The following is a 21460-nucleotide window of genomic DNA, read 5'->3' as shown; positions in this document are numbered from 1 at the left end:
GGACCATGAAAACATCAAAGAGCCAGCCCCTATTAAAGCCATGACCACTAGGTTTACTACTCACTAATAAGGCCAACCTCACACACCACATATAAACACCCATACATGGCTACACACATCCTCACACTAATGACACCACTCAGGAGTCAGGAGTTGGTGTTGAGCTGATGTGGTTCGTGTGTGAACCCTGTGTCCCTCCACTCTGACCTATAATCTGGCCTCTCTCTCTGGCCTTTTGACTCCACCAGCCCAGAACAAAGATCGCCCCCATCCCTTTGATGAGAAACCACTGGATCACAGAGAGAGAGGCTTCTGGGGATCTGCTTTTTACGCAAAGGGGAAGACCCATGTCCTTTGCTAACCCCTTTCTCTTTTCTCCATCCCTCCCCACTATCTGATGTAGGCTTTCTCCATCCCTCCCCACTATCTGATGTAGGCTTTCCCCATCCCTCCCCACTATCTGATGTAGGCTTTCTCCATCCCTCCCCACTATCTGATGTAGGCTTTCTCCATCCCTCCCCACTATCTGATGTAGGCTTTCCCCATCCCTCCCCACTATCTGATGTAGGCTTTCTCCATCCCTCCCCACTATCTGATGTAGGCTTTCCCCATCCCTCCCCACTATCTGATGTAGGCTTTCCCCATCCCTCCCCTCTATCTGATGTAGGCTTTCCCCATCCCTCCCCACTATCTGATGTAGGCTTTCCCCATCCCTCCCCTCTATCTGATGTAGGCTTTCCCCATCCCTCCCCACTATCTGATGTAGGCTTTCCCCATCCCTCCCCACTATCTGATGTAGGCTTTCCCCATCCCTCCCCACTATCTGATGTAGGCTTTCTCCATCCCTCCCCACTATCTGATGTAGGCTTTCTCCATCCCTCCCACCTATCTGATGTAGGCTTTCTCCATCCCTCCCCACGATCTGATGTAGGCTTTCCCCATCCCTCCCCACTATCTGATGTAGGCGTTCCCCATCCCTCCCCACTATCTGATGTAGGCTTTCCCCATACCTCCCCACTATCTGATGTAGGCTTTCCCCATCCCTCCCCACTATCTGATGTAGGCTTTCTCCATCCCTCCCCACTATCTGATGTAGGCTTCCCCCATCCCTCCCCACTATCTGATGTAGGCTTTCCCCATCCCTCCCCACTATCTGATGTAGGCTTTCCCCATCCCTCCCCACTATCTGATGTAGGCTTTCTCCATCCCTCCCCACTATCTGATGTAGGCTTTCTCCATCCCTCCCCACTATCTGATGTAGGTGTTCTCCATCCCTCCCCACTATCTGATGTAGGCTTTCTCCATCCCTCCCCACTATCTGATGTAGGTGTTCTCCATCCCTCCCCACTATCTGATGTAGGCTTTCCCCATCCCTCCCACCTATCTGATGTAGGCTTTCTCCATCCCTCCCACCTATCTGATGTAGGCTTTCCCCATCCCTCCCACCTATCTGATGTAGGCGTTCCCCATCCCTCCCACCTATCTGATGTAGGCTTTCCCCATCCCTCCCCACTATCTGATGTAGGCTTTCCCCATCCCTCCCCACTATCTGATGTAGGCTTTCCCCATCCCTCACCACTATCTGATGTAGGCTTTCCCCATCCCTCCCCACTATCTGATGTAGGCTTTCCTCCATCCCTCCCACAATCTGATGTAGGCTTTCCCCATCCCTCCCCACTATCTGATGTAGGCTTTCCCATCCCTCCCCACTATCTGATGTAGGCTTTCCCAATCCCTCCCCACTATCTGATGTAGGCTTTCTCCATCCCTCCCCACTATCTGATGTAGGCTTTCCCCATCCCTCCCACTATCTGATGTAGGCTTTCCCCATCCCTCCCCACTATCTGATGTAGGCTTTCTCCATCCCTCTGATGTAAGCCCACCCTATCTGATGTAGGCTTTCCCCATCCCTCCCCACTATCTGATGTAGGCTTTCCCAATCCCTCCCCACATCTGATGTAGGCTTTCTCCATCTCTCCCCACTATCTGATGTAGGCTTTCCCCATCCCTCCCCTCTATCTGATGTAGGCTTTCCCCATCCCTCCCCACTATCTGATGTAGGCTTTCCCCATGCCTCCCCACTATCTGATGTAGGCTTTCCCCATCCCTCCCCTCTATCTGATGTAGGCTTTCCCCATCCCTCTCCACTATCTGATGTAGGCTTTCCCCATCCCTCCCCACTATCTGATGTAGGCTTTCCCCATCCCTCCCCTCTATCTGATGTAGGCTTTCCCCATCCCTCCCCACTATCTGATGTAGGCTTTCCCCATCCCTCCCCTCTATCTGATGTAGGCTTTCCCCATCCCTCCCCACTATCTGATGTAGGCTTTCCCCATCCCTCCCCACTATCTGATATAGGCTTTCCCCATCCCTCCCCACTATCTGATGTAGGCTTTACCCATCCCTCGCCTCTATCTGATGTAGGCTTTCCCCATCCCTCCCCACTATCTGATGTAGGCTTTCCCCATCCCTCCCCTCTATCTGATGTAGGCTTTCCCAATCCCTCCCCACTATCTGATGTAGGCTTTCCCCATCCCTCCCCTCTATCTGATGTAGGCTTTCCCCATCCCTCCCCACTACCTGATGTAGGCTTTCCCCATCCCTCCCCACTATCTGATGTAGGCTTTCCCCATCCCTCCCCACTATCTGATGGAGGCGTTCCCCATCCCTCCCCACTATCTGATGTAGGCTTTCTCCATCCCTCCCCACTATCTGATGTAGGCTTTCCCCATCCTTCCCCACTATCTGATGTAGGCTTTCCCCATCCCTCCCCACTATCTGATATAGGCTTTCCCCATCCCTCCCCACTATCTGATGTAGGCTTTACCCATCCCTCGCCTCTATCTGATGTAGGCTTTCCCCATCCCTCCCCACTATCTGATGTAGGCTTTCCCCATCCCTCCCCTCTATCTGATGTAGGCTTTCCCAATCCCTCCCCACTATCTGATGTAGGCTTTCCCCATCCCTCCCCTCTATCTGATGTAGGCTTTCCCCATCCCTCCCCACTATCTGATGTAGGCTTTCCCCATCCCTCCCCACTATCTGATGTAGGCTTTCCCCATCCCTCCCCACTATCTGATGGAGGCGTTCCCCATCCCTCCCCACTATCTGATGTAGGCTTTCTCCATCCCTCCCCACTATCTGATGTAGGCTTTCCCCATCCTTCCCCACTATCTGATGTAGGCTTTCCCCATCCCTCCCCACTATCTGATGTAGGCTTTCCCCATCCCTCCCCTCTATCTGATGTAGGCTTTCCCCATCCCTCCCCACTATCTGATGTAGGCTTTCCCCATCCCTCCCCACTATCTGATGTAGGCTTTCTCCATCCCTCCCACCTATCTGATGTAGGCTTTCTCCATCCCTCCCCACTATCTGATGTAGGCGTTCCCCATCCCTCCCCACTATCTGATGTAGGCTATCCCCATCCCTCCCCACTATCTGATGTAGGCGTTCTCCATCCCGCCCCACTATCTGATGTAGGCTTTCTCCATCCCTCCCACCTATCTGATGTAGGCTTTCCCCATCCCTCCCCACTATCTGATGTAGGCTTTCTCCATCCCTCCCCACTATCTGATGTAGGCATTCTCCATCCCTCCCCACTATCTGATGTAGGTGTTCTCCATCCCTCCCCACTATCTGATGTAGGCTTTCTCCATCCCTCCCACCTATCTGATGTAGGCTTTCCCCATCCCTCCCCACTATCTGATGTAGGCTTTCTCCATCCCTCCCCACTATCTGATGTAGGCGTTCCCCATCCCTCCCCACTATCTGATGTAGGCTATCCCCATCCCTCCCCACTATCTGATGTAGGCGTTCTCCATCCCGCCCCACTATCTGATGTAGGCGTTCCCCATCCCTCCCCACTATCTGATGTAGGCATTCTCCATCCTTCCCCACTATCTGATGTAGGTGTTCTCCATCCCTCCCCACTATCTGATGTAGGCTTTCCCCATCCCTCCCACCTATCTGATGTAGGCTTTCTCCATCCCTCCCACCTATCTGATGTAGGCTTTCCCCATCCCTCCCCACTATCTGATGTAGGCGTTCCCCATCCCTCCCCACTATCTGATGTAGGCGTTCCCCATCCCTCCCCACTATCTGATGTAGGCGTTCTCCATCCCTCCCCACTATCTGATGTAAGCTTTCCCCATCCCTCCCCACTATCTGTTGTAGGCTTTCTCCATCCCTCCCCACTATCTGATGTAGGCTTTCCCCATCCCTCCCCACTATCTGATGTAGGCTTTCTCCATCCCTTCCCACTATCTGATGTAGGCTTTCCCCATCCCTCCCCACTATCTGATGTAGGCTTTCTCCATCCCTCCCCACATTCTGATGTAGGCTTTCTCCATCTCTCCCCACTATCTGATGTAGGCTTTCCCCATCCCTCCCCTCTATCTGATGTAGGCTTTCTCCATCCCTCCCCACTATCTGATGGAGGCGTTCCCCATCCCTCCCCACTATCTGATGTAGGCTTTCTCCATCCCTCCCCACTATCTGATGTAGGCTTTCCCCATCCTTCCCCACTATCTGATGTAGGCTTTCCCCATCCCTCCCCACTATCTGATGTAGGCTTTCCCCATCCCTCCCCTCTATCTGATGTAGGCTTTCCCCATCCCTCCCCACTATCTGATGTAGGCTTTCCCCATCCCTCCCCACTATCTGATGTAGGCTTTCTCCATCCCTCCCACCTATCTGATGTAGGCTTTCCCCATCCCTCCCCACTATCTGATGTAGGCTTTCTCCATCCCTCCCCACTATCTGATGTAGGCGTTCCCCATCCCTCCCCACTATCTGATGTAGGCTTTCTCCATCCCTCCCCACTATCTGATGTAGGCTTTCTCCATCCCTCCCCACTATCTGATGTAGGCTTTCCCCATCCCTCCCCACTATCTGATGTAGGCTTTCTCCATCCCTCCCCACTATCTGATGTAGGCTTTCTCCATCCCTCCCCACTATCTGATGTAGGCTTTCCCCATCCCTCCCCACTATCTGATGTAGGCTTTCTCCATCCCTCCCCACTATCTGATGTAGGCTTTCTCCATCCCTCCCCACTATCTGATGTAGGCTTTCTCCATCCCTCCCCACTATCTGATGTAGGCGTTCCCCATCCCTCCCCACTATCTGATGTAGGCATTCTCCATCCCTCCCCACTATCTGATGTAGGTGTTCTCCATCCCTCCCCACTATCTGATGTAGGCTTTCCCCATCCCTCCCACCTATCTGATGTAGGCTTTCTCCATCCCTCCCACCTATCTGATGTAGGCTTTCCCCATCCCTCCCCACTATCTGATGTAGGCGTTCCCCATCCCTCCCCACTATCTGATGTAGGCGTTCCCCATCCCTCCCCACTATCTGATGTACACACTTCAAGTTGGGCTTCTAAAGCTCGGGCCCAATTGAGTGGAGGCAGAGCCATCAAAGCTGCATCCCAGCATGAGCTCAGGCTGGGGGGGACAGAATTGTTGTATTTATTTATTTTTTAACCTTTATTTAACGAGGCAAGTTAGTTAAGAACAAATTCTTATTTACAATGATGGCCTAGGAACAGTGGGTTAACAGCCTTGTTCAGGGGCAGAGCGACAGATTTGCACCTTGTCAGCTCGGGGATTCGATCTAGCAACCTTTCAGTTACTGGCTGAACGCTCTGACCACTTGCTGCCCCAGAATGGGACTCCAACCACAGCCTCCCACCCCTCCCAGTGTTCCCTTCCCAGAGCACAGCACAGAGCAACTGGGCAGGGACACTCACATCTGGAGCCTCTGTTTATACACAGTCCCACAACATTCTGAGTGCATAGTGGAGCACTGTGCAGAGATGCCTAGTGAGATGCTTACTGAGTCACTCGCTGCCCAATGCAGTACCCCCCTGTAACTGCCCGGGCAGTACAGTGATGTGGGCTGAATCAGAGGACCTTTTAGAGAAGCACACAATGCGGGAGACACTCTTTTAATCTCAGCGCTACGGAGACACGAACCCCAGAGGGCTGCAGAGGACTGCCTACATTAACACAATCAGACAGAAGCGCTTTCTTCATTAGGAGAAGGACTTCTCCGCTTACAGAGACAGAGAATGGGAGGGAGAGTGTGGGAGAAGAGATATAGAAGGGGAGTGAAGAAATAAATAAGTAGTAGTGTGATAGTGCACGGCTGGGGTGTGTGGCAGCGCACAGAAGAGCTCCTCTGGCTCCCAGCCTGAAACTAGATGAGATAAAGCTACAGGGGCCGTGTGGGAGTGAGGCACAGAGAGAGGTAGTGCACACAGGAATGTGTGGTTACAGATAAAGAAGGACACAAAAGTACAAGCCTGCGAGGCACTAACAGGAACACACAGCAGCCTTCTCATTTCTATGGATGAGCTCATTTCTGCTCTTCGGACAGGCATCTGCTTTTAGACTGTTGCTCTAGCCTGCGGGAGAGTGACTCCTCGGCTGTACATCCATCCATCTCTCTCTGTTCCCTGCCCGCACTCCCTCTCCTCACATCATCCATCACAAGCGCGCACACAGACACACGTGTATCTAGTATATTTATGTGCTAAATAGGCAACAGCACGCAGCCATTTCTTTAGCAGGTCACACACACCTTCATTCTCTCTCCCCTGATGCCTCACCCACCCCCATCCTCCCTCCCTCACTCCACGAAGAAACCTTCCCCAACAAGCCTGCCTGCTCCTGCAGATAAGCCCCCCTTTCTCTTCCCTACATTTCAAGTGAGCGCCTGCCAGGTCTCTTTAAACACTCATGAGATTACACATTTACTTTCAGAGCAGGCAGCCCACAAAACCACCAATAGAATCTCAATCTCCCACCTTTTTCCACAGGTGCAGTGCAGAGGGGAGGAGAGGAGCTGAGTCCCATAGCAGATGTGCTGTTAGCCGCCGGCTGCCAGGCTCCTTATCACAGCGTCTCTCACCTGCACACAGGGTCATTAGAGGCTGCAGGTGATAAGAAGGCTTGGATCTACCTCGATGGCCCTAATCAAAGGAGCCCAGGCTCAAACAGATCGCTCTTCAACTCCACCTCTCCACCAACCGTCAGCCTCACACAATAGCAGTGAGTTCTGCTTTGAACATGTCAGTCACAGACACACACTGTACTTTGAAATCATTTGTAGACAGTAGCAGGAGAGAAGGTTGTAAAAGATCACGTGGTAGCTCCAGTCCCAGTGGAGTCATTCCTCCTCAATGTCTGAGTGGTGCAACTCTCAAGCCCCTGTCAGCTTAGCATTTAGCACATATCAGGAAATCAGTGGATTCTCCTATAGACATACAGGAGCCAGGTCGTGACCTCTTATAGCAACCCTGCTAAAGGTACTGAGGGCGATAGCAAAGAGTCTGGATGAAATATATCCTTTCTGATTAATTGGGTTTCAGAGACAGAGAGTACAGTGGTGTTTTCAGCTCTAACACAGCTGGGTGTTTACTGAGGCCACTCAGGTTCTGTCTTCTCTTTCAGATGGGAAGAGGACAGATAGACAGCAGTGAATTGTTGACTTGTTTGTTTCTCTGGCTGGGTTAAGCAGTTGCCATGGTTTGAATGAGAGGTGGGGGTTGTTTTTGAGTGGCTACGTGGCGTACCAATAAATGGATTAGGTAGAAAACTGAAAAACACTGAGTCGGTCCGAGAGTGGTGACTGAGAGAATGGAGAGGACGAGGACAGGGGGGGCTGAGAGAATGGAGAGGACGAGGACAGGGGGACTGAGAGAATGGAGAGGACGAGGACAGGGGGGGGCTGAGAGAATGGAGAGGACGAGGACAGGGGGCTGAGAGAATGGAGAGGACGAGGACAGGGGGCTGAGAGAATGGAGAGGACGAGGACAGGGGGCTGAGAGAATGGAGAGGACGAGGACAGGGGGCTGAGAGAATGGAGAGGACGAGGACAGGGGGGCTGAGAGAATGGAGAGGACGAGGACAGGGGGGGCTGAGAGAATGGAGAGGACGAGGACAGGGGGGCTGAGAGAATGGAGAGGACGAGGACAGGGGGCTGAGAGAATGGAGAGGACGAGGACAGGGGGCTGAGAGAATGGAGAGGACGAGGACAGGGGGCTGAGAGAATGGAGAGGACGAGGACAGGGGGGGCTGAGAGAATGGAGAGGACGAGGACAGGGGGGCTGAGAGAATGGAGAGGACGAGGACAGGGGGGGCTGAGAGAATGGAGAGGACGAGGACAGGGGGGGCTGAGAGAATGGAGAGGACGAGGACAGGGGGCTGAGAGAATGGAGAGGACGAGGACAGGGGGGCTGAGAGAATGGAGAGGACGAGGACAGGGGGGGCTGAGAGAATGGAGAGGACGAGGACAGGGGGCTGAGAGAATGGAGAGGACGAGGACAGGGGGGGCTGAGAGAATGGAGAGGACGAGGACAGGGGGGGCTGAGTGAATGGAGAGGACGAGGACAGGGGGGGCTGAGTGAATGGAGAGGACGAGGACAGGGGGGCTGAGAGAATGGAGAGGAAGAGGACAGGGAAGGCTGAGCGAATAGAGAGGATGAGGACAGGGGGGGCTGAGAGAATGGAGAGGACAAGGACAGGGGGGGCTGAGAGAATGGAGAGGACGAGGACAGGGGGGGGCTGATGAGGGAAGGAGGGAGAGAATTCCAGGCCCTTGAAGGAGTGTGCCAGGGCCACACCCATTCAAAAGACATCCTCTTTAATGTAAGGCCTGCTAACCAATCACAGTTGTTCCAGCTGCTGCTTGGCCTTCCGCAACCCCCTCCCACCTCCTGCCCCCGTCTCCCATCCCCTGTCCCCAGGCCTGGACCAGGCTTGGCTGGCACAGCTGACTGGGATCAGGGTGCCCCCCTGCCAGTCTGGGGAAGGCTCGTCGTACCAACTGGGTATTTTACCAACCTCCTCACCTCTCCAACCTGCTCAATTGTTGCAGATTCATCTAAGGAAAAGGCTGAGGTGGTCAGCACACAAAATCAAGATAGCAGCATAACAATCTAACACTAGTGACATGGGTCTAGAGTAAGATTCTGAATGTGTGTTATTCCTTTACATTTACAGACAAGCTGTGTTGTCTTCCTGCTTATCAGATGTTTGCCAAGTGTAACTGTCTTTGTACTAGTCTCTACCTCCTCCAGTTGAGCAGCAGAGGATGCTGAGACAATGCCAGTGTTTTCCCTCATTCCCAAATTGGTCTTCATCCCAGTGTGTGTGTGTGTGTGTGTGTGTGTGTGTGTGTGTGTGTGTGTGTGTGTGTGTGTGTGTGTGTGTGTGTGTGTGTGTGTGTGTGTGTGTGTGTGTGTGTGTGTGTGTGTGTGTGTGTGTGTGTGTGTGTGTGTGTGTGTGTGTGTGTGTGTGTTGGCTCAGTGTCCAAGGGGGGCGGAGTGGAAGGGTTCACCTCGGGTTACAAGGACAAGTACTAACAATACAGGTCATTAATTCAAGGTAAATATGTGCATAAAATAACCTGCACAACACAGAGTTAAGAGGGAATTACTTTGACAACAATCTCCACCACTGGACACCATGTTAGGCATTTCAGATCTCTCCATATTTATAATGTTTTACTGTGGTGAGATACAGGATTTTCACTTGTATTACTCCCTACTGGTTGTACTTGCTCTCCTCCCGCTCTACTTCCTGTACTGCCTGCTGCTGGGATGACACTATATGACAGTTAGAGAGTTCCACCAGACTGAGGCAGCACTCTAGAATCAGCCAACATTTGGAAACACTCTGCTCTGGGCTGGAGTGTGAACTCTGTTGGGAGACCTCTGTCTTATCACCGGGCGGGAGCTCCTCATCGGCCAGTCCACTGTTTCTCTGTGAGCCCTGGCCTTGTACTCCTCTCTGATCCCTTTCTCTTATGTCCCTCATGTCGCCGCAATCCAACTGTCACGTGTGTTTGTTTTGTCTTCAAATCACTCCCTCTTTCTACAGCTGGTATTCTCCTCTCGTTTTCAGATTGTTTTGAAGTTGCACCCATACATCATTGGGGATAGGACATAGGTTTAACAAGCTCACAGCAAGGGAACACAAAGGAAATGTTTGTTTTGTCAGATACTACTGTTTAACCCTCTGTTCCTTCTCTTTGTGAGCGTCTGTACTTCTGTATCGGCCTTATTGAGAGGCAGATCTCAACCATGCAGAGGCCCATCTCTAGCCCCCTCTGTGAAGGACAAAGCCCTGTGGTCATGCCTCGTAGACAGACCTGCTGTGGGGTGAGAGGAGAGGCCACAGAGATCCCATACTGTATCTGTGTTCTAATTCCCTTTCTATGGCAGCAGTAGACAGGTTTAAAGGCCGACCTGCAGACCTACCGTACGTTAGATTCAGTATTTTGCAATTAAAAACACGTCACACTGTGCGATGTTCCCAAATTAAAATATTGATATCAACCTGGCCAGATTGTACGGTTTGCTTCAGTTCTGTCGTCACATTCTGCAACTATTTACATCAGTCAACATAGGCTACATCAACTGTGTCATCACATTCTGCAACTATTTACATCAGTCAACATAGGCTACATCAACTGTGTCATCACATTCTGCAACTATTTACATCAGTCAACATAGGCTACATCAACTGTGTCGTCACATTCTGCAACTATTTACATCAGTCAACATAGGCTACATCAACTGTGTCATCACATTCTGCAACTATTTACATCAGTCAACATAGGCTACATCAACTGTGTCATCACATTCTGCAACTATTTACATCAGTCAACATAGGCTACATCAACTGTGTCATCACATTCTGCAACTATTTACATCAGTCAACATAGGCTACATCAACTGTGTCATCACATTCTGCAACTATTTACATCAGTCAACATAGGCTCCATCAACTGTGTCATCACATTCTGCAACTATTTACATCAGTCAACATAGGCTCCATCAACTGTGTCATCACATTCTGCAACTATTTACATCAGTCAACATAGGCTCCATCAACTGTGTCATCACATTCTGCAACTATTTACATCAGTCAACATAGGCTACATCAACTGTGTCATCACATTCTGCAACTATTTACATCAGTCAACATAGGCTACATCAACTGTGTCATCACATTCTGCAACTATTTACATCAGTCAACATAGGCTACATCAACTGTGTCATCACATTCTGCAACTATTTACATCAGTCAACATAGGCTACATCAACTGTGTCATCACATTCTGCAACTATTTACATCAGTCAACATAGGCTACATCAACTGTGTCATCACATTCTGCAACTATTTACATCAGTCAACATAGGCTCCATCAACTGTGTCATCACATTCTGCAACTATTTACATCAGTCAACATAGGCTACATCAACTGTGTCATCACATTCTGCAACTATTTACATCAGTCAACATAGGCTACATCAACTGTGTCTCACATTCTGCAACTATTTACATCAGTCAACATAGGCTCATCATCATTCTGCAACTATTTACATCAGTCAACATAGGCTACATCAACTGTGTCATCACATTCTGCAACTATTTACATCAGTCAACATAGGCTACATCAACTGTGTCATCACATTCTGCAACTATTTACATCAGTCAACATAGGCTACATCAACTGTGTCATCACATTCTGCAACTATTTACATCAGTCAACATAGGCTACATCAACTGTGTCATCACATTCTGCAACTATTTACATCAGTCAACATAGGCTACATCAACTGTGTCATCACATTCTGCAACTATTTACATCAGTCAACATAGGCTACATCAACTGTGTCATCACATTCTGCAACTATTTACATCAGTCAACATAGGCTACATCAACTGTGTCATCACATTCTGCAACTATTTACATCAGTCAACATAGGCTACATCAACTGTGTCATCACATTCTGCAACTATTTACATCAGTCAACATAGGCTACATCAACTGTGTCATCACATTCTGCAACTATTTACATCAGTCAACAAGGCTACATCAACTGTGTCATCACATTCTGCAACTATTTACATCAGTCAACATAGGCTCATCAACTGTGTCATCACATTCTGCAACTATTTACATCAGTCAACATAGGCTACATCAACTGTGTCATCACATTCTGCAACTATTTACATCAGTCAACATAGGCTACATCAACTGTGTCAACATAGGCTACATCAACTGTGTCATCACATTCTGCAACTATTTACATCAGTCAACATAGGCTCCATCAACTGTGTCATCACATTCTGCAACTATTTACATCAGTCAACATAGGCTCCGTCAACTGTGTCATCACATTCTGCAACTATTTACATCAGTCAACATAGGCTACATCAACTGTGTCATCACATTCTGCAACTATTTACATCAGTCAACATAGGCTACATCAACTGTGTCATCACATTCTGCAACTATTTACATCAGTCAACATAGGCTACATCAACTGTGTCATCACATTCTGCAACTATTTACATCAGTCAACATCAACTGTGTCATCACATTCTGCAACTGTCAGTCAACATAGGCACATTGTGTCATCACATGCAACTATTTACATCAGTCAACATAGGCTCCGTCAACTGTGTCATCACATTCTGCAACTATTTACATCAGTCAACATAGGCTACATCAACTGTGTCATCACATTCTGCAACTATTTACATCAGTCAACATAGGCTACATCAACTGTGTCATCACATTCTGCAACTATTTACATCAGTCAACATAGGCTCCGTCAACTGTGTCATCACATTCTGCAACTATTTACATCAGTCAACATAGGCTCACATCAACTGTGTCATCACATTCTGCAACTATTTACATCAGCAACATAGGCTATCAACTGTGTCATCACATTCTGCAACTATTTACATCAGTCAACATAGGCTACATCAACTGTGTCATCACATTCTGCAACTATTTACATCAGTCAACATAGGCTACATCAACTGTGTCATCACATTCTGCAACTATTTACATCAGCACATAGGCTACATCAACTGTGTCATCACATTCTGCAACTATTTACATCAGTCAACATAGGCTACATCAACTGTGTCATCACATTCTGCAACTATTTACATCAGTCAACATAGGCTACATCAACTGTGTCATCACATTCTGCAACTATTTCAGCAACTATTTATATCAGTCAACATAGGCTACATCAACTGTGTCATCAGCACATAGGCTCCATCAACTGTGTCATCACATTCTGCAACTATTTACATCAGTCAACATAGGCTCCGTCAACTGTGTCATCACATTCTGCAACTATTTACATCAGTCAACATAGGCTACATCAACTGTGTCATCACATTCTGCAACTATTTACATCAGTCAACATAGGCTACATCAACTGTGTCATCACATTCTGCAACTATTTACATCAGTCAACATAGGCTACATCAACTGTGTCATCACATTCTGCAACTATTTACATCAGTCAACATAGGCTACATCAACTGTGTCATCACATTCTGCAACTATTTACATCAGTCAACATAGGCTACATCAACTGTGTCATCACATTCTGCAACTATTTACATCAGTCAACATAGGCTACATCAACTGTGTCATCACATTCTGCAACTATTTACATCAGTCAACATAGGCTACATCAACTGTGTCATCACATTCTGCAACTATTTACATCAGTCAACATAGGCTACATCAACTGTGTCATCACATTCTGCAACTATTTACATCAGTCAACATAGGCTACATCAACTGTGTCATCACATTCTGCAACTATTTACATCAGCCAACATAGGCTACATCAACTGTGTCATCACATTCTGCAACTATTTACATCAGTCATAGGCTACATCAACTGTGTCATCACATTCTGCAACTATTTACATCAGTCAACATAGGCTACATCAACTGTGTCATCACATTCTGCAACTATTTACATCAGTCAACATAGGCTACATCAACTGTGTCATCACATTCTGCAACTATTTACATCAGTCAACATAGGCTACATCAACTGTGTCATCACATTCTGCAACTATTTACATCAGTCAACATAGGCTACATCAACTGTGTCATCACATTCTGCAACTATTTACATCAGTCAACATAGGCTACATCAACTGTGTCATCACATTCTGCAACTATTTACATCAGTCAACATAGGCTACATCAACTGTGTCATCACATTCTGCAACTATTTACATCAGTCAACATAGGCTACATCAACTGTGTCATCACATTCTGCAACTATTTACATCAGTCAACATAGGCTACATCAACTGTGTCATCACATTCTGCAACTATTTACATCAGTCAACATAGGCTACATCAACTGTGTCATCACATTCTGCAACTATTTACATCAGCCGACATAGGCTACATCAACTGTGTCATCACATTCTGCAACTATTTACATCAGTCAACATAGGCTACATCAACTGTGTCATCACATTCTGCAACTATTTACATCAGTCAACATAGGCTACATCAACTGTGTCATCACATTCTGCAACTATTTACATCAGTCAACATAGGCTACATCAACTGTGTCATCACATTCTGCAACTATTTACATCAGTCAACATAGGCTACATCAACTGTGTCATCACATTCTGCAACTATTTACATCAGTCAACATAGGCTACATCAACTGTGTCATCACATTCTGCAACTATTTACATCAGCCGACATAGGCTACATCTACAGGGGGGGCTGAGAGGACAGGGGGGGCTGAGAGAATGGAGAGGACGAGGACAAGGGGGGCTGAGAGAATGGAGAGGACGAGGACAAGGGGGCTGAGTGAATGGAGAGGACGAGGACAGGGGGCTGAGTGAATGGAGAGGACGAGGACAGGGGGGGCTGAGTGAATGGAGAGGACGAGGACAGGGGGGGCTGAGTGAATGGAGAGGACGAGGACAGGGGGGGCTGAGTGAATGGAGAGGACGAGGACAGGGGGGTTGAGTGAATGGAGGGGACGAGGACAGGGGGCTGAGAGAATGGAGAGGAAGAGGACAGGGAAGGCTGAGCGAATAGAGAGGAAGAGGACAGGGAAGGCCCTTCCAGCCTGCTGCCTAACAGAGCAAAATGCTTACTCACCCAACCCCAGCAGATAGATACCCGGAATTATTTAAAAAACATTCTTTATTCCAATATATGTCCCCCTCTCCTCTCCCCATCCCCATCTCCACTCCCCATCCCCCTATCCTCTACCCATCCCCCTCTCCTCTCCCCATCCCCCTATCCTCTCCCCATCCCCCCTCTCCTCTCCCCATCCCCCCTTTCCTCTCCCCATCCCCCCTCCTCTCCTCTCCCTATCCCCCTCCTCTCCTCTCCCTATCCCCCTCTCCTCTCCCCACCCCCTTTCCTCTCCCCATCCCCCCTTTCCTCTCCCCATTCCCCCTCTCCTCTCCCCATCCCCCCTTTCCTCTCCCCATCCCACCTCTCCTCTCCCCATCCCCCTCTCCTCTCCCCATCCCCCTTCTCCTCCCCCCATCCCCCTCTCCTCTCCTCTCCCCATCCCCCTCTCCTCATCCCTCCTCTCCCCATCCCCCTCTGCTCTCCCCATCCCCCCTCTGCTCTCCCCATCCCTCCTCTCATCTCCCCATCCCCGCTCTCCTCTCCCCATCCCCCCTCTGCTCTCCCCATCCCTCCTCTCCTCTCCCCATCCCTCCTCTCCTCTCCCCATCCCTCCTCTCCTCATCCCTCCTCTCCCCATCCCCCTCTCCCCATCCCCCTCTGCTCTCCCCATCCCCCTCTGCTCTCCCCATTTCCCCTCTGCTCTCCCCATCCCCCTCTCCTCTCCCCATCCCCCTCTCCTCTCCCCATCCCCCTCTCCTCATCCCTCCTCTCCCCATCCCCCTCTGCTCTCCCCATCCCTCCTCTGCTCTCCCTATCCCTCCTCTCCTCTCCCCATCCCTCCTCTCCTCTCCCCATCCCCCTCTCCCCATCCCCCTCTCCTCACCCCATCCCCCTTCTCATCCCCTTCTCCTCCCCCTCCCCCTCCTCTCCTCTCCCCATCCCCCTCTCCTCATCCCTCCTCTCCCCATCCCCCTCTGCTCTCCCCATCCCTCCTCTCATCTCCCCATCCCCCTCTCCTCTTCCCATCCCCCGTCTGCTCTCCCCATCCCCCTCTGCTCTCCTCTCCCCATCTCTCCTCTCCTCTCCTCATCCCTCCTCTCCCCATCCCCCTCTCCCTATCCCCCTCTGCTCTCCCCATCCCCCTCTCATCTCCCCATCCCCCTCTCCTCTCACCATCCCCCCTCCTCTCCCCATCCCCCTCTCCTCATCCCTCCTCTCCCCATCCCCCTCTGCTCTCCCCATCCCTCCTCTGCTCTCCCATCCCTCCTCTCCTCTCCCCATCCCTCATCTGCTCTCCCCATCCCTCCTCTCCTCTCCCCATCCCCCCTCTCCTCACCCCATCTCCCCTCTGCTCTCCCCATCCCTCCTCTGCTCTCCCCATCCCTCCTCTGCTCTCCCCATCCCTCCTCTCCTCTCCCCATCCCCCCTCTCCTCTCCTGAGGCTTTGAAAATGACATGGAGTCTTGAGCTGTTGTTGAGTGAGACAGAGGAAGTGAGGGAGAAACAATAACAGGATACCAAACATGCTCAGATACCAAACATATCCCAACCAGGATGAGGTCAGATGACAATGAGAGCCTAAACTAGCTATTGTGGACCTAAATGTCTAACAAGTCTGTATTTAAGATTTTAGAGGAACGTGTTTGTTGTGTAATGTGCAATATTTTTCAAAACAGACTTACCTTTCCTAGAGGTTTGGAGGAGTCCCAGCTCCTCTTCTCTATGGAGGGGGGGATCTGGTAGATGTCCTGAGTCTGGTTCAGTGAGGGGGGAACCTGGTAGATATCCTGCCCAGGACCAGGCCCTCCTGCTGAGGGAGGCACCTGATAGATGTCCTGAACAGGAGCGTGGAACTTCTTCTGGGAGAGCATGGGGGCCTTGGGTGGGGCTTGGGGGCCCATGGGTATCTGGTACAGGCTTGAAGAAGAAGGCTTGCCATGGTTGGGGGGCATCATGTAGATGCTGTCAGGTAGGGCGGGGACAGGCCCAGGGTTGGAGAAGGCAGGGTGCATGGCTGTGTACTGGGAGGAGGGGGAGGGCTTGCAGTAGGCACTCTGCGGAGGGAAGGCCAGCTGGCTCGGGCTCTGGGCAGGGCCAGGTTGGGAGGCATGGGGGAGTGGAGACTGCTGCTGCCCAGCCTTGTCATACATGCCCACCAGGATCTTGAGGCGGTTTCCAGGGACGATGCCCTGGCGTCCATGCAGAGAGCAGAGCCACCAGCCATCCAGACCCTGGGTGTCCCGCTCCAGTACCGTCATGATGTCACCTTTCCGGAAGGACAGCTCGTCTGGAGACTCAGCCACATTGTCGTACAGGGCCTTGGCCAGAACGTTCTGCAGAAAAAAGAGAGAGGGTTAGTTAATTATTCCTTTACAGAATGCTGTTCATCGACTACAGCTCGGCATTCAACACCATAGTACCCTCCAAGCTCGTCATCAAGCTCGAGACCCTGGGTCTCGACCCCGCCCTGTGCAACTGGGTACTGGACTTCCTGACGGGCCGCCCCCAGGTGGTGAGGGTAGGCAACAACATCTCCTCCCCGCTGATCCTCAACACGGGGGCCCCACAAGGGTGCGTTCTGAGCCCTCTCCTGTACTCCCTGTTCACCCACGACTGCGTGGCCACGCACGCCTCCAACTCAATCAAGTTTGCGGACGACACAACAGTGGTAGGCTTGATTACCAACAACGACGAGACGGCCTACAGGGAGGAGGTGAGGGCCCTCAGAGTGTGGTGTCAGGAAAATAACCTCACACTCAACGTCAACAAAACTAAGGAGATGATTGTGGACTTCAGGAAACAGCAGAGGGAACACCCCCTATCCACATCGATGGAACAGTAGTGGAGAGGGTAGCTAGTTTTAAGTTCCTCGGCATACACATCACAGACAAACTGAATTGGTCCACTCACACTGACAGCGTCGTGAAGAAGCGCAGCAGCGCCTATTCAACCTCAGGAGACTGAAGAAATTCGGCTTGTCACCAAAAGCACTCACAAACTTCTACAGATGCACAATCGAGAGCATCCTGGCGGGCTGTATCACCGCCTGGTACGGCAACTGCTCCGCCCTCAACCGTAAGGCTCTCCAGAGGGTAGTGAGGACTGCACAACGCATCACCGGGGGCAAACTACCTGCCCTCCAGGACACCTACACCACCCGTTGTTACAGGAAGGCCATAAAGATCATCAAGGACATCAACCACCCGAACCACTGCCTGTTCACCCCGCTATCATCCAGAAGGCGAGGTCAGTACAGGTGCATCAAAGCTGGGACCGAGAGACTGAAAAACAGCTTCTATCTCAAGGCCATCAGACTGTTAAACAGCCACCACTAACATTGAGTGGCTGCTGCCAACACACTGTCATTGACACTGACCCAACTCCAGCCATTTTAATAATGGGAATTGATGGGAATTATGTAAATATATCACTAGCCACTTTAAACAATGCTACCTTATATAATGTTACTTACCCTACATTATTCATCTCATATGCATATGTATATACTGTACTCTACATCATCGACTGCATCCTTATGTAACACATGTATCACTAGCCACTTTAACTATGCCACTTTGTTTACTTTGTCTACACACTCATCTCATATGTATATACTGTACTCGATACCATCTACTGTATGCTGCTCTGTACCATCACTCATTCATATATCCTTATGTACATGTTCCTTATCCCCTTACACTGTGTATAAGACAGTAGTTTTGGAATTGTTAGTTGGATTACTTGTTGGTTATCACTGCATTGTCAGAACTAGAAGCACAAGCATTTCGCTACACTCGCATTTAACATCTGCTAACCATGTGTATGTGACAAATAAAATTTGATTTGATTTGATTTGATACAGACAAGCTGTGTTATCTTTAATTAATTGGATACCCAGAGTTTGTTGAACAAGTTCCAGATGTTATACTCGGTTGTAGTACCCTTCAGTGAGAAAGAACACTTACTTCCGTAATGTTAGACTGTAAAATTCCCTAGTGCCAGGGCAGGCTGACTCCATATACCAGACTCAATACCTTCCAGGACAGTTAAATAACTATAAAACACAGCTGACACCGAACAGCACAGGCTCCATCTGCCAGCCCAGAGCAAACTCAGCCACCCACTCACTATGGGATGCTTTGAAAATAAACCAATATTTGGAGTGACCCCCTGACCCCCTGACCGGTATCCCCTCCCTCCCCTAGTCCTTCTGTAGCTCAGTTGGTAGAGCATGGCGCTTGTAACGCCAGGGTAGTGGGTTCGATCCCCGGGACCACCCATACGTAGAATGTATGCACACATGACTGTAAGTCGCTTTGGATAAAAGCGTCTGCTAAATGGCATATATATTATTATATTATCAGATCGAGGGGAACAGACCCATCTGTCTCAGTATGTATAGACCATGTATCTGATGCTGTCTGGAGCAAAATAGTATGACATGTTGCCGCTGTAGCATTTGATTGATTGATGCCATCAAGATAAATGATGTTATAATTGTAAAACATAAAAGATTGGTCAAATATTTGGGGAAGCCTGGTTTCCCTAGCCATCCATGAATACCAGCCTCCATTGACTCCGCACCTTGTTAGTCTCATGATGAGATATCAAACACTCCTGGTTCCCTGTTCCACTGCCAGAACAGACCCTGGGTTGCCTACTCTCTGTGTGCCAGATATGGCCAATTATAGACATGTGCAATTACTGTGCTATTACAACCCCACCCAGACAGTAATGCCAATGTTAATGTACCACGTTCAGATGTTCCCTATATGTAGTCAACGTAAGGAATCAGGATTGTCCCAGTGCTGAGTGAAAAGGCTGCTGTGCTGTGATCTGTCTGCGTCATGTTATTCAGGGATTGAGTGATATACAATAAGGCTGGGGTGGTGATGAATGCAGTGCTGTGTGTTGGTCTAGTGGAGGGACATCGGGGCCTATCTCCCAGTCACAGCCCTCTGATGAATAGCCTGCTTGTCCTGGGAGAGGGACGTTTACTAAACAACTGCTGATTTAGAACCCGACACGTCAGGGCTGAGGAGGCTCTGGACACACACACAGCCTCAATTCAACACTATAGCGCCTGAGTGGCGCTCTGGATACCCATTTCACCATGCAGGCCAAACACACACACACTGACCAGGCAGGCAGGCAGGCAGGCAGGCAGGCAGGCAGGCAATAGGCAGGATACCAAACAAGTTAGTCAGGCAGGCAGGCATAAATAATTATTTTTAATTTAAATAATAATTGGCAGGCAGGCAGGCAGGCAGGCAGGCAGGCCTTTGGCAGGCAGGCAATTTGTTGAGGCAGGCAGGCAGGCAGGCAGGCAGGCAGGCAGGCAGGCAGGCATGGCAGGCAGGCAGGCAGGCAATGCAGGCAGGCAGGCAGTCGCAGGCCAGGCAGGCAGGCAGGCAGGGCAGGCAGGCAGGCAAAACCAGGCCAAATCAGGCTCCATCCATGGCCTAGGCAGGCAGGCAGGCAGGCAGGCAGGCAAGGCTGGCAGGCATGGCAGGCAGGCAGGCAGGCAGGCAGGCAGGCTGGCAGGCAGGCAGGCAGGCAGGCAGGAGCTCAGGCAGGCATTGGCTAATTATTTTATATATTTTTTATCAGGCAGGCAAATGCAGGCAGGCAGGCAAATGCAGGCAGGCAGGCTATTTTGCAGGCAGGCAGGCATGGTCTATACATACTGGCAGATGGGTCTGGCAGGCAGGCAGGCAGGCAGGCAGGCAGGCAGGCAGGCAGGCAGGCAGGCAGGCAGGCAGGCAGGCAGGCAGGCAGGCAGGCAGGCAGGCAGGATAAAGGCAGGCATGACCCACTACCCTGGCGTTACAAGCGCCATGCTCTACCAACTTCTCCATTGAGATTCAAGCAGGCAGGCAGGCAGGCAGGCCTGGCAGGCATCCAGGCAGGCAGGCAGGCAGGCAGGTTAGGCAGGCAGGCAGGCAGGCAGGTTCCCTGTTCAGGCAGGCAGGCCCTGGGCAGGCAGGCAGGCAGGCAGGCAGGCAGGCAGGCTGGCAGGCAGGCAGGCAGGCATGCCAGGCAGGCAGGCAGGCAGGCAGGCAGGCAGGCAGGCTGAGGCAGGCAGGCAGGCAGGCAGGCAGGCAGGCAGGCAGGCAGGCAGGCAGGCATGGCAGGCTGCAGGCAGGCAGGCAGGCAGGCAGGCAGGCAGGCAGGCAGGCAGGCAGGCTTGTCCTGGCAGGCAGGCAGGCAGGCAGGCAGGCAGGAGGCAGGCAGGCAGGCAGGCAGGCAGGCAGGCAGGCAGGCAGGCAGGCAGGCAGGCAGGCAGGCAGGCAGGCAGGCAGGCCAGGCAGGCAGGCAGGCAGGCAGGCAGGCAGGCAGGCAGGCAGGCAGGCAGGCAGGCAGGCACGCACACACGCACACACACACACACACACACACACACGGGCGACTAGTGAAATAATGAGGGGCCCTCAAACTAGTAGAAAGATTTCATTATACTATGAGTTTTACACACAGCTTGGCTGATGCAGAGCTTACGTCTTCAGTC

The 21460-nt window shown here is 50.7% G+C and overlaps 1 protein-coding gene across 5 annotated transcripts in view; it reads right to left on the bottom strand.

Moving 5' to 3' along the window:
- Positions 1–21460, bottom strand: part of LOC118400852 (breast cancer anti-estrogen resistance protein 1-like) — a 119251-nt gene that overhangs the window by 20869 nt on the left and 76922 nt on the right. For all 5 annotated transcript variants that reach the window (XM_052474978.1, XM_052474982.1, XM_052474980.1 and 2 more), the window contains one exon: positions 16635–17285. In XM_052474978.1, the coding sequence (XP_052330938.1) occupies positions 16635–17285 (651 nt within the window). The remainder of the gene's footprint in view (positions 1–16634; positions 17286–21460) is intronic.

This window comes from Oncorhynchus keta, chromosome 22 (assembly GCF_023373465.1).
Source record: "Oncorhynchus keta strain PuntledgeMale-10-30-2019 chromosome 22, Oket_V2, whole genome shotgun sequence".
Classification (NCBI taxonomy): Eukaryota; Metazoa; Chordata; class Actinopteri; order Salmoniformes; family Salmonidae; genus Oncorhynchus; species Oncorhynchus keta.
Note: the sequence above shows the minus strand (reverse complement) of the source record. Positions and strands in the feature narration are given on the sequence as shown.